The 14,475-nt window shown below is 43.7% G+C and overlaps 1 protein-coding gene across 2 annotated transcripts in view; it reads left to right on the top strand.

Annotated features, from left to right (window-relative positions):
• Positions 1-14,475, top strand: part of TCEA1 (transcription elongation factor A1) — a 31,828-nt gene that overhangs the window by 5,129 nt on the left and 12,224 nt on the right. Inside the window, exons 3-5 of one of the 2 annotated variants that reach the window (XM_040354204.1) lie at positions 3,704-3,809; positions 10,366-10,453; positions 13,963-14,108. In XM_040354204.1, coding sequence (XP_040210138.1) covers positions 3,704-3,809; positions 10,366-10,453; positions 13,963-14,108 — 340 coding nt within the window. Of the gene's footprint in view, positions 1-3,703; positions 3,810-10,365; positions 10,454-13,959; positions 14,109-14,475 lie in introns of both variants that reach the window. The other variant, XM_040354203.1, reaches the window with a different exon arrangement.

The following is a 14,475-nucleotide window of genomic DNA, read 5'->3' as shown; positions in this document are numbered from 1 at the left end:
TCCCTCCATCTAAAAAGATTTCAGTTTATTTTTCAATTGAGTTGTACAGTTTATATGTCACATTAAAGGTGGAAAAAGTTCTGAAATGATTTCATCTTTGTCTAATTTTTTTTATTTTATTTTTGACATCACAAAAACCTGACATTTTAACAGACTTTATATATTTCATACAGTGAGAGGGGGGGAGTGTATTTAATCCCCCCCCCCCCCCCTGATGATTTTGTACGTCTGCTCACTGACGGAGAAATGATCAGTCTATAGCAATGTTTCTCAACTCCAGTCCTCAAGGCGCCCCAACAGGTCATGTTTTCAGGATTTCCCTCAGATGAAACGGCTGTGGTAATTAATAAGGCAGTGCAACTGATCAAATCACCTGTGCAAAATAATGGTGATCCTGAAAACATGACCTGTTGGGGTGCCTTGAGGACTGGAGTTGAGAAACACTGGTCTATAGTTTAAATGGTAGGTTTGTTTTAACCGTTGGAGGCAGAATAACAACAAATATCCAGAAAAACGCATTTCAAAAAAGTTATAAATTGATTTTTATTTTAATGAGTGAACTAAGTATTTGACCCAAAATTTGGCAAAACATGACTTCTAAGTTGGTGGCAAAACCCTTGTTGGCAATCAAACGTTTCTCGTAGTTGCTCACCGGGTTGATTTTGTCCCACTCCTCTTTGCAGATCCTCTCCAAGTCATTAATGTTTTGAGGCTGGCGTTTTGTAACTCGAACCTTCAGCTCCCTCCACATATTTTCTTTGGGATTAAGGTCTTGAGACAGCCAAGACCACTCCAGGACCTTTAATGTGCTTCTTGAGCCACACCTTTGTTGCCTTGGCCATGTGTTTTGGGTCATTGTCATGCTGGAATACCCATCCATGACCCATTTTCAATTCCCTGGCTGAGGGAAGGAGGGTCTCACCCAAGATTTGACGGTACATGGCCCCATTCATCGTCCCTTTGCAGTGAAGTTGTCCCGTCCCCCTAGCAGAAAAAACTCCCTCAAAGAATGTTTCTACCTCCATTTATGACGGCGGGGATGGTGTTCTTGGCGTCATAGGCAGGATTCCTCCTCCTTCAAACATGTTGAATTGATGCCAAAGGGGTACATTTTGGTCTCATCTGACCACAACACTTTCACCCAGTTCTCCTTTGAATCATTCACATGTTCATTTGCAAACTTTAGGCAGCCTGTACAACTGCTTACTTGAGCAGAGGGGCCTTACGGGTTCTGCAGGATTTCAGTCCTTCACAGCGTATTATCAATTGTTTTCTTGGTGACTGTGGTCCCAGTTGCCTCGATCATTGACAAGATTCTCCTGTGTAGTTTTGGACTGATTCCTCACTGTTCTCATGATCGTGAAACTCCACAAGGTGAGTTCTTGTATGGAGCCCCAGACCGAGGGAGAGTGACAGTTATTTTGTGTTTCTTCTATTTGCGAATAATCGCACCAACTGTTATCACCCTCACCAAGCTGCTTGGCAATTTGGTCTTGTAGCCCATTCCAGCCTTGTGTAGGTCTACAATCTTGTCCCTGACATCCTTGGCCAGCTCTTTGGTCTTGGCCATGGTGGAGAGATTGGAATGTGATTGATTACTTCTGTGGGCAGGTGTCTTATATACAGGTAACAAGCTGAGATTAGGAGCACTACCTTTCTTTAAAAGAGTGCTCCTAATCTCAGCTTGTTGCCTGTATAGAAGATGACTGGGAACCAGATCTCTTGCTGATAGAGGATCAAATATTTATTTCGCTCATTAAAATGCAAATCAATTTATAATTTTTTTTAATGTTTTTTTTTGTTCTTATGTCTCCCACTGTTAATAAGCCTACCAATAAAATTGTATAATTTTTGTAAGTGGGCAAATGTACAAAATCAGCAGGGGATCAAATACTTTTTTCCCCTTACTGTATGTATTCGGAGATTATCAATTGCATGTTTCTTTCTGTTTATCGCTTTATTTTAGGCCTCGTTCACACAGGACGTACTATATTGTATGCCCATGCAGGGCCATGTTTACCCGTACAGGGATTCAATGCATCTCTCCCGCAGATAGTCCCATTGCTGTCAACTGGGACACAGCTGGTGTGTCCCAATACATCCATTCATGTGGTTTTGTCCCCTCAGACAGTGTTGGGGGACACGCACTCACATGTGCCCACACTGATGATATGCTGAGACACAACAGCTGTGTCCCAATTGACATCAGTGGCCCGGTCTGCATGGGGAAGCACTTAATTCCTGTGCATCCCCGTGCGGGTAAACGCGATTGTGCATGGGTGTACGGTATGGTATACACCATGTAAATGAGGCCTTCTAGCAGCTAATGAACATGCATGGGGGGGGGAATTCCAGCCTGTAGCTTTCATTTCAAATGCAATGTGAAACTTGGCTGTCTGATGGCATTAAATGTTTCACTTCCGTTTTTCTTTATGGCTGCAGTGAGTTTTCTGCATTGCTTTTTTTTTTTAACGCAGAACTGAAGATAACGGCACATGATCTGGGTGCTGCCATTGAGGGTTTTGAATGTACTTAGTCTGTGTCCAGTATAAACATTCCCTGTGGCAACATGAGAGCAGACGTTTCTAATGTAAGGGGGAGGAATGCTCGGGGGCTCGCTCTTAAAGCGGTGTTCGCCCCCCCTACCTAGGCCAGCAGCTACACATACTACAGCTTCTGGCTTTTAATAATGGGACAGTTGTCTGTCCTGGAGTCCAGCAATGTCTGCACCCTCAACTGTTTTCATGCCAGGAACCCTACTGCGCATGCCAGAGGCCCCTCTCCCTCTCTCCTTTTGGCCCGGCAGCCGGGGGAGGAGGAGGGAGCCCCCCACGGTGACGTCACGGGCTGCAGCCCGGACCTCCCGGAAGTGGGAAAGGATACCTGTCAAAGACTGGTGTCCTGTCCAAAAGGTTCCAATTGTGACGTGGGGGGGGGGGGGGAATTCGATGAGAGGAAGTTCCACTTTTGGGTGGAACGCCACTTTAAAAAAAAATAATTGATGGAGTCTCCAAATATATATTTTTTTTTAATTCGGGTGAAGTCACAAATTTAATCATTGGCAGTATGGCCAGGGTGGAGATCGTCATATTCCTGCCTCTCCCCCTTAGCCAATGACAGTGCGCTAAGACTCGCACAACCTATATCTGGCGGCATACTGTATGTAGCTAATGCTACTATAGTCTATTACAGCAGTCGTGTAAATAGTTAGTTTTATGCCACATTGCAGAGGAACTATACAGTGAAAGTAGAACTCTTCTTCAGCACAATGCACGGGAGAGATGTCATTGCTGCTCCGGCCATTCACACACCTGGAGTCCGCGGACCCGGAAGAAAGGGGAAGATGGAAGCGGCCTCCAGGAATGAGATTGCATCGCTGGAATGCTTCGTTTTTCAGGAAAGTTCCACATTATGTGCTAGTAAGCAATGCATACTAGCACATTATGCCTTTAACTTGCAGGGTTAGAAAAAAAAAAAAAGAGCACTCATTGCTTTACAAGCACTTTAACACATTGCAGGTTCAACTTGCCTTGTTACTGTAACTGCTGCACAGTCACTGCAGTGGACTTTCTGCTAAATATATGTTCTCTTCTCTCCACCCCCTGCTGAGAAAATAACAGAACGTGCACCACCAGTGCTTTCTCTAGTATTGTTTTTATACCTGTATGTGCCCAACCCATTTTTTATTTTTTTTCCTCTTCAGTCCACGCGAATTGGAATGTCGGTGAACGCCATCCGTAAACAAAGCTCCGATGATGACGTGACGTCTCTAGCCAAATCGCTCATTAAGTCCTGGAAAAAACTTTTAGGTAACAATGGACTTGCCTTCTTCAAGCTATTTGTAACCACATACCCTTAATAGAAATGTATGTTTAAAAAGGGAAGTTGCTTTTTGTGCTAGTTTTCCCGGGAATTATTTTATGTACTTGTCTACAGATGCTATGGCACTGCATTATATTAACTTAAAGGGGTTGTAAAGGAAATTTTTTTATTTACCTTAGTGCAGTCCTCCTTCACTTACCTCATCCTTCGATTTTGCTTAGAAAATGTCCTTATTTCTTCTGAGAAATCCTCACTTCCTGTTCTTCTGTCTGTAACTCCACACAGTAATGCGAGGCTTTCTCCCTGGTGTGGAGAAAGCCTCTTGAGGGGGGAGGGGGTGAGCCGGAGTGTCAGGACGCCCACTGACACACAGCTCCTTTCTCTATCTGTAAAGTAGAGAGTGTCCTGACACTCCTGCTCGCCCCCTCCCCCCTCAAGAGGCTTTCTCTACACCAGGGAGAAAGCCTTGCATTACTGTGTGGAGTTACAGACAGAAGAACAGGAAGTGAGGGTTTCTCAGAAGAAATAAGGACATTTAAAAGCAAAATGGAAGGATGAGGCAAGTGAAGGAGGACCGCACTAAGGTAAAGGAAGCTATTTAGGGAAAACATTTTTTTCCTTTACAACCCCTTTAAAGAAGTTGTGAACCTAAATTTTCAAGCTTTACTTATAGGTAAGTCTATGATAGGGCTAACCTATAGGTACAGTAAAGATCTCCCAACGTGTGCCGTAGGAGATATTTACTGTGATATTGTACTGCGCCGATGTTGGAGCATGCGCTGTGAAGAAACGTCCCTCTGTGCCATTTCTTCACTAGCTAATGCTGTGATTGGTTGCTCCTGCACGCATGCGTGGGAGTGACGTCATGCGACCAGGTCAGAGCCGGAGGCCAACGGTGATGGCGCAGGCTTCATTTGCAGGTAAGTGTCACATAATGTGCAATGATGTATACTAGTACATTATGCTTTTACTTTGCAGGGAACAAAAAGGAAGTAAAACCCATCAGGGTTTACTTCCTCTTTCAGGGTCCATTCACACAAATGCATTGGAATTGGATACTCAAAACTGACACTCTGCAGGCAGCCAGGCCTCCTATGACTCCTGTGAATGGAAAATGTCAAAGTTTGCATTGAGCCCAGGATATAAATCACACTAGAAGCCCCTTAAAGCTAATTTCCAGGTAGGTTTAAAATAAATGTAAAACAATTATTTGAGAAAAAAAGTTTGTTACAATGAACAGAAGTAACTTGTTTTCTGAAAGGCTGGACTTTTCTAATTTTTTTTTTTTTTTTTCACATATTCCTGACTGTTAGAAGCTGAGGTACCCAATAAATTGCCTCAATGTTCTGTCACCAAACCACTGCAAGCATGTAGCCTACTGAACTCCAAATTGGAAAACCATTTTGTAAAGCAACTAAGCTTTTTCAAAAGGAGACGTCGTCTCTGCCATTTTAAATGTTTGTTCAGACTGAACTCAAGGGCACTGGGGCCAACTTACAAATTGATGTTCTGTTAATTACCGTATTTATCGGCGTATACCGCGCACCTTTTTCCCCTTAAAATAAGGGGGAAATCGTGGGTGCACGATATACGCCGATACCCGCTTCCCGCGCTCAGTTCGAATGCCTGCGCCGACCTATACAGAGTGCAGTAAACTCGGCTACATTCGGCCAGGCTCGGCTTCGCTCGTGCTCACGCATAAACGTCACAGAGCGTGAGCACGAACGAAGCCCGGCCTGGCCGAATGTAGCCGAGTGTACTGCACTCGGTATAGGTCGGCGCAGGCATTCGAACTGAGCGCGGGAAGCGGCGATTCGACGGGGAGACAGCGCGGGAGAAGCCGGGAGCACACCACTGACGCCGCAGACAGACCCGATGAGGCCGCCGATGGACGCCGCGCAAGACACCAAAACTAAGTACTAAAATGTTTTTTTTACAGGAATTGCGGGTCCACATTAGGGATGCACGTTATACGCCGGAGCGTGCAATACCCCGCTAAATACGGTATCTTTCTATTTAAAGTGTTTCCAAAGGCTAAAGGTTTGTTAATCTTTTTTTAATAGAGGTACTTCAGCCATATTTAGAAAAATTAAGTAAGCAGCTACAAAAAAAACTATCTGCTGACTTTTAATTACACTCGCCTGCCCAGGATCCAGCGCTATGCTCACCCGGCTGGTTTATTTCACTGGGATTCAGCCACTGGTGCCAGCATGCTAACTGGGCAGCCAGCTGTGACTGCTTGTGGCTTTATAGCTTGCCATCTGATTGTTCCCACAGCTTTCTGGGACCTGTGAGGCATCCCAGAAGGCTGCCAGGGCAGGAGGGGCTGAGCTCGGATCACCGTGGTGATCCAAACGGGAGTGCAGGAGCGGGTACCTGTTAAAACCAGGTACTCTCTCCTTAAACCCACAACAATAAAATCGGTCTGTATATGCAGTAAAGCAGGCTTGTTGTACTCACTGTGGAACCTAAGGGGTTAATCCTCTGCACTGTGTAAAAAGGCTGTCTGATCCTCTCCCTTCTTCCACTGACTCCAGTATAAATCCTGATCTATACAGAGCAACAGGTGACAAGCTGCACATGCTCAGTTTGTTGTGTATTGCTGGATTTTTTTTTTGGGAGGGTGCATGTGAATTGGAGGTCAACCGATATATCAGTCGGCTGATATTTGTCCTTTTTTAAAGCGGAGTTCCAGGCTTTTTATGTTTATTAAGTCAGCAGCTACACTTTTTGTAGTCGCTGACTTTTAATTAACAGACACTTACCATATAAGCTGAGGCACCAAATTTCACCACAAAAAATGGAAAAACTTATTGACTCGAGTATAAGCCTAGGGTGAGAATGCAGCAGCTACTGTAAGTAGAAAAGAGGGTCAGCTGTGCCCATTTTCTGCCTCGCTGTGCCCATTTTCAGCCTCATTAGTTTATATTAAATACCCACCAAGCATTTATACTTAATCCAAGGTGCTGCGCACATCTTAATTTCACCCTGCACCATTTTAAAGTGGAGATCTTTCCATATTTTTTTTTTTTTTTAATACTCACCTGAAAGGGCGGTTGCTATGTGGAAGTAGCTCTTCTGCCTCTTCTTCCACCGTGGTCGATCTTCTGGCTCGTCCTCCGTCGCGGTGTCTTCTGGTGAATGAGCCGCGCTGCCTTCTGGGAACTGTGTGTATTCCAGGAGGCAGCCGCTCATTTACAAAGCCCCACAGGAAACGGCCAGTGAAGCCGTAAGGCTTCACTGCCTGTTTCCCTTAGTAAGGATGGAAGCGCCAGGACCGTGCGATCGCCGTCGGGGGACCGACATTGCGACCGACTAGGACAGGCAAGTGTCCTTATTAAAAGTCAGCAGCTACAGTGTTAAAAAAAATAAAAAATTGCGGGTGGAATCCCGCTTTAAGTAGATAATCTTCTTTCTTGACATTATTGCCTCTTTTTCTCTATAAAGCTTTTAGAACTCGCATTACTAAACTCATTTTAACCACTTAAGGACCGCCTCCTGCACATATACGTCGACAGAATGGCACGGCTGGGCACAAGCACGTACAGGTACGTCCTCTTTAAGTGCCCAGCCGCGGTCCGAAGCACCGTGACCGCGGGACTCGCAGACCCGATCGCCGCTGGAGTCCCGCGAACGGTCCCCGGAGCTGAAGAATGGGGAGAGCGGTGTCATTGATCGTGTGTCCCCTTTTATAGGGAAACTCAATCAATGATGTCACACCTACAGCCACACCCCCCTACAGTTAGAAACACAAATTAGGTCACTTAACCCCTTCAGCGCCCCCTTGTGGTTAACTCCCAAACTTCAATTGCTATTTTCACAGTAAGCAATGCATTTTTTGCTGTGAAAATGACAATGGTCCCAAAAATGTCAATTGTCCGAAGTGTCCGCCATAATGTCGCAGTCAAGAAAAAAATCGCTGATCGCCGCCATTAGTAGTAAAAAATAAATAAATAAAACTATCCCCTATTTTGTAAACGCTATAAATTTTGCGCAAACCAATCGATAAACGCTTAGTGCGATATTTTTTTTTACCAAAAATAGGTAGAAGAATACGTCGGCATAAACTGAGGGAAAAAAATAACTTTTTTTATACATTTTTGGGGGATATTTATAGCAAAAGGTAAAAAATATTGCATTTTTTTCAAAATTGTCGCTCTATTTTTGTTAATGGCGCAAAAAATAAAAACCGCAGAGGTGATCAAATACCACCAAAATAAATCTCTATTGTGGGGAAAAAAGGATGTCAATTTTGTTTGGGAGCCACGTCGCACGACCGCGCAATTGTCAGTTAAAGCAACAGTGCCGAATCGCAAAAACTGGCCAGGTCCCTTGGCTGCCTAAAAGTCCGGGTCTTAAGTGGTTAAACACTAGTGTAACCATCTTACGCTGTGTGTGTGTGTGTATAGGAAGTGTCTGTGCCGTCCACTGTAACAAAGCTCCGCCTCCTCGAGATAGGAGATGGCAGAGGGAGCTATTGGTGTGTCTTAGGACACCTAGCTGGCTTGGGAGCGAGCCCACATGAGTGCCCCTAAGCAAGCAGCTTGCTATGGTGGGCACTTTGTGGGGAGTGCAGCCAGGAGCGCTGGCAGGGAACTGAGAAGAGGAGCATCAGGGCTGCTCTGTGCAACACCATTGCATTGCACCGAGCAAGTAAGTATAATTAGTTTGTTTGGTGCTAGGTGTTTGTTTATTAAACATGGGTTTAAAATTGCTTTCATTTTTAGGGAGGGGTACCATAAGAATTGGGTGAAGGGGATTTTTAAAACAAATTTAATAAGGACACAACATTTTGTGTACCAGTATTTTGTTCCTCCGCTGTTTTTCTCTTGAAGAGCTCCTCTTATCCACCCAAGTAATGCCTGGGATGATGAAATGACTCTAGAACAGCCTTTCTCAACCAGTGTGCCGTCAGAGGTTCTCAGGTGTGCCGCGGGATCAGGGGAGAGAAGGACTATCAGATGAGCCCTATCTCCCGATCCTCTACCGAACTATACATTGGCACTGTGAGAAGCTCCATCAGTCTCAAAAGTGAAGTTCAGGGGAGTGTGCTGTGCTCTCTGCTTCCCCCTATAGTGCAGTACCCAGCTGAATGAGGAAACTGGAAGGTACTGTCCTGCTAGAAGCTAGATTCGTTTTATACATGTGTGTGCGTGCATGTGCCTGTATGTATGTGTGCGTGCATGTGCCTGTATGTATGTGTGTGTGCATGTGCCTGTATGTGTGTGTGCATGTGCCTGTCTGTCTATCTGTATGTGTGCTTGTGTCTGTATGTGTGTGCACGCGCATGTGTCTGTGTGTATGTATGTGTGAATATGTTACTTTTAATCCTGACCCCCCCATTCCTGTACCATCAGAACTGCTTTTGTAGGGCTAGTTTGTAAAAGAAGCCAGGACTGCTGCTCCTCTGAAAAGAAATCCATGCACAGATTGTTTTTCAGAGGCATTTGACAGGCCGTAAAGAGGCATTATATTGCCGCCTCCACCACCTGCTTTAAGCCCGTAAATGCAGCATCACTATACCGCAACCGTGCAATGCACACAGGTAGTTGCAGTGCAGCACCATTCACCCTGGGTATACCTCCAGCTGCATCCACAGCATGTGTACACCCCCAGCTGCTACATCTGCAGCTAAAGGGGGAGAAGTTGGGGGTGGTAAAAACAGCTCAACCATGTGGTTTTACCGCCCCTCCAACCTGACATGTGAACAAGCCCTTGGTTCACATCTGTGTGGCTGCGTGCAGGGCAGTCCATTCATTTCAATGGGCTTCCCTACCCACAAAAATGCAGGGAAAGAAGTTTCCGACCTTTAAAAAAAAAAATTTCACTGCACCAATAGCACCCCACGTTTTCAAATGTGTTGGGTACCATTAAGAATTGACAGTACCCCTAAAGAGCAGAGCATTTGTCTGTGTGTCAGGAATGAGTGCAATTTTGCGTGTGCTCCGTGACACACAGTAACGTGAACCAAGTCTTGGACTGGGGTGCCTCAAGACTGAAAATACTTTTTAAGGGCGCCCCGACTGGAAAAAGGTTGAGAAACACTGCTCTAGAAGGCTGCAATCCATGGTGTAGTGCAATGTTTCTCAACTCCAGTACTCCCAACAGGTCATGTTTTCAGGCTTGTTCTCAAATGAAACGGCTGTGGTAAATGCTAAGGCAGTGAAACTGATCAAATCGCCTGTGCAAAATGGAAAGCCTGAAAACCTGACCTGTAGGGGGCACTTGAGGACTGGAATTGAGAAACATTGGTGTAGTATAAATCAGTCCAGACAAGGATAGTTAACACCATTTACTTGTTTCTCAGGTTGCAGGGAAAATATCACCTAAAGAATAAAAGGGCGCTACCTTTGTAAAAACTTGCCGGCTCCTTAATCGATACTGGCTCAGATTCTTGTTTTTTTGTCTAAGTCTTGTGGTAGAATATTATGTGGCAGATTGTGGCTTTAACAATGCATTGTTTGGTTTTCCAAGGATAACTGACATGCCCTTTTACATTAGTAAGGCTATAATTGACTGGCAACATTTCCCTTGTTTTTCTAGATGGTCCTTCAGATGACAAAGAACCAGAGGAAAAGAAGAAAGAGCCACTGCCTCCTGCCCAGAACAGCCCAGAGCCCAGGGAAGAAAGGTATTGTGCAGCTTTTCTACTATTCTATCCTACCTGTAGTCTTACAAGGTAACCTTCCCACCCATGACACAGTAGAGATGGTAGTATTGAGTATCCATGTTTTCTCACTGGCTCTTGGTGAATCTTTTTGACTAATAAGTCCCCCTACAAAGGTGTGCTGCTTGACTTTGGAGACAAGTACTTTGGTTGCTGTAAATGTATATCCTAAAACAAAGCAACGAATGAACCTTTGTTAGGAGGTGCGTTTTTCTGAAGGTCACAGGCCTGTTGGCTTCTTAATTTTTGGTCAATTTATGGAGAACTCTTCTTATGACCTATCATAGGCGCAGCTGCTATGAGGCTACCTAAGGCAAAGCTGTCAGCAACTTTTAAAAGTGACTGCTGGTAACCAAACTTGCAAACCATTTCCTGTCAGTAAATTCCGACTTACAGACCATAGTTGTCATAAATTTACTGCACAGCATATTTATTTTTACCTTTACGGTGTAAAGAGTCTCCATCGGCTAGTGAGACCAGCCCCCCCCGTTAGAATCACCCCCTAGGACACACTTAACCCCTTGATTGCCCCCTAGTGTTTAACCCATTCCCTGTCAGTGTCATTTACACAGTAATCGGTACATTTTTATAGCACTGATCACTGTATAAATGACAATGGTCCCAAAATAATGTCCGATTAAAAATCGCAGCTCACCGCCATTACTAATAAAAATGCCATAAATCTATCACCTATTTTTGTAGGCTAACTTTTGTGCAAACCAATCAATATATGCGCCTTTTTTTTTTTTTTTATACCAAAAATATGTAGAATGCATATCGGCCTAAACTAAGAGCATTTTTTTTTTTAACCACTTGCCGACCTCCTCATGTAGATATACGTCAGCAGAATGGCACGGACAGGCACATCAACGTACCTGTACGTGCTCTGCTTGACGTGGGTGGGGGGTCCGATCGGGACCCCCCCCCGCTACATGTGGCGGTCGGTAAGCCTCGGGGAGCGATCCGGGACGACGGCACGGCTATTCGTTTATAGCCGCTCCGTCGCGATCGCTCCCCGGAGCTGAAGAACGGGTAGAGCCGTGTGTAAACACGGCTTCCCCGTGCTTCACTATGGCGGCGCATCGATCGAGTGATCCCTTTTATAGGGAAGACTCGATCGATGATGTCAGTCCTACAGCCACACCCCCCTACAGTTGTAAACACACACTAGGTGAACACTAAATGTTACAGCGCCCCCTGTGGTTAACTCCCAAACTGCAACTGTCATTTTCACAATAAAGAATGCAATTTAAATGCATTTTTTGCTGTGAAAATGACAATGGTCCCAAAAATGTGTCAATTGTCCGAAGTGTCCGCCATAATGTCGCAGTCACGAAAAAAATCGCTGATCGCCGCCATTAGTAGTAAAAAAAATAAAAATGCAATAAAACTATTCCCTATTTTGTAAACGCTATAAATTTTGCGCAAACCAACCGATAAACGATTATTGCGATATTTTTTTTTTTTTTTTTTTTTACCAAAAATAGGTAGAATAGGTAGAATACGTATCGGCCTAAACTGAGGGAAAATTTTTTTTTTTATATATGTTTTTGGGGGATATTTATTATAGCAAAAAGTAAAAAATATTGCATTTTTTTCAAAATTGTCGCTCTATTTTTGTTTATAGCGCAAAAAATAAAAACCGCAGAGGTCATCAAATGCCACCAAAAGAAAGCTCTATTTGTGGGGGAAAAAAGGACGCCAATTTTGTTTGGGAGCCACGTCGCACGACCGCGCAATTGTCTGTTAAAGTGACGCAGTCCCGAACTGTAAAAACCCCTTGGGTCTTTAGGCAGCAAATTGGTCCGGGGCTTAACCACTTACGGACCCCCCACTGTATATATACGTCCTCTTTTTAAACATGGATATCTCAGTAACGGCAGCAGCTGCTGCCACAACTGAGATATCCATGTTTTCAGCTGGCGGCCGTGTAAACGATAACGGCGGTCTCCGCGGCGGATTCGCCGCGAGATCGCCGTTATTGGTGGCGGGAGAGGGGCCCTCCCGCCGCTTTTCCGCGCCCTCCGCCGCTTACCGGAGCCGTCGGTAGCGGCGGAGGAGATCCGATGCTGCCGCCAGGAGAGTGAGGACTTGAGTGAGGGCAAGATGGCCCCCACCCGTCCTCATAGCTCTGCTGGGCGGAAGTGACGTCAAAACGTCAGTCCCGCCCAGCCTCTTAAAGAGACAATTTTTTTTCTGTCATTTTTTTAAATGACAAATTTTCCTTTTTTTTTTTTTTTTTTTTTGCATTTTAGCCTAAATATGAGATCTGAGGTCTTTTTGACCCCAGATCTCATATTTAAGAGGACCTGTCATGCTTTTTTCTATTACAAGGGATGTTTACATTCCTTGTAATAGGAATAAAAGTGATCATTTTTTTTTTTTATATTTTAGTGTAAAAAATAATAAAATCAATAAAATTAAATAAGAAAACAAAAAAAAATTTTTTTTAAAGCGCCCCGTCCTGACGAGCTCGCGCGCAGAAGCGAACGCATACGTGAGTAGCGCCCGCATATGAAAACGGTGTTCAAATCACACAAGTGAGGTATCGCCGCGATCGTTAGAGCGAGAGCAATAATTATAGCCCTAGAGCTACTCTGTAGCTCAAAAAATGCAACTTATAGAATTTTTTAAACGTCGCCTATCTAGATTTTTAAGGGTAAAAGTTTGACGCCATGCCACGAGCGGGCGCAATTTTAAAGCGTGACATGTTGGGTATCATTTTACTCGGCGTAACATTATCTTTCACAATATATAAAAAAATTGGGCCAAATTTATTGTTGTCTTATTTTTTAATTCAAAAAAGTGAATTTTTTCCAAAAAAAAGTGCGCTTGTAAGACTGCTGCGCAAATACGGTGTGACAAAAAGTATTGCAATGACCGCCATTTTATTCTCTAGGGTGTTAGAAAAAAAAAATATATAATGTTTGGGGGTTTTAAGTAATTTTCTAGCAGAAAAAAATGTTTTAGTCTTGCAAACACCAAATCTGAAAAACACCTGAGGTCTTTAAGTGGTTAAGTGGTTAATCCTTTTTTTTTTTTTTTTTTTTTGGGGGGGATATTTATTATAGAAAAAGGTAAAAAAAATATTGCTTTTTTTTTTTTTTTTTCTTGGCGCAAAAAATAAAAACCGCAGGCGTGATCAAATACCACCAAAAAGCCCTATTTTTGGATGGGTTTTATAACTTGTTACTTTGAAATTTCTCCTTCAGTTGCTTCTTCATCTAAATTGAATAGTTTTTTACCTGGACTCTACCAACCAATGGGAATCCACCCTTCTAGTTTTTCAGGTGCTTTGTGTGAGTAGAGCTGAACATTTCCACTGCAATGGAAGCCCTTGTCTCTGCTAGAGTTTGCTAGTAAATTGTACATATCCAATTAGAATGACTGACGGATTCTGGTTTGCTTCAGAGCAGTATACAGTTTTGTAGGCCGTTCTGCTTTATCCTCCTGTTCTTTTCCATTCTCAGCAGTTCAAGCACTAATTCCAGCTTTCTGAAGGAGGACTGTGCCGCCCCACCTGAAAACTTCATTACATCTTATCCACGAGCTCCTAGTACATCAGACTCGGTTAGGATTAAATGCAGAGAACTGCTGTCTGCAGCCCTGAAAACAGGAGGTGAGTTTCAGTAGATGCCTATAACAAACTTTAGACTAGTATTGGGGAAAACAAAGTTCTCCACAAAGTAGAAACATGCCTATAGTCGCTTTAGGAAACTATGAATTTAAATGGTCACTCTAGCATTCTTTTGGGAGGTAGATGAACTTTTTTTGATCAGTTTTTATAAATAGTTCTGCTTTTTTGAGGTTTCATTAGTTTATTTTACTCCTTTTTTCTTTTTCTTCTAGTTGTGGCCACTAGAGGGCATAACTATCTTTAGCATTGTGTATGAGAGATGCATGACGTTACAGAAGCATGTTTATGTATCTTTTATAATATCACACCATAGGAAATTGTGAGGAATCAAACTGAAAATTATGTAAGC

This window comes from Rana temporaria, chromosome 5 (genome assembly GCF_905171775.1).
Source record: "Rana temporaria chromosome 5, aRanTem1.1, whole genome shotgun sequence".
Lineage (NCBI taxonomy): Eukaryota > Metazoa > Chordata > Amphibia > Anura > Ranidae > Rana > Rana temporaria.
This window is presented reverse-complemented; position numbering and strand designations above follow the sequence as displayed.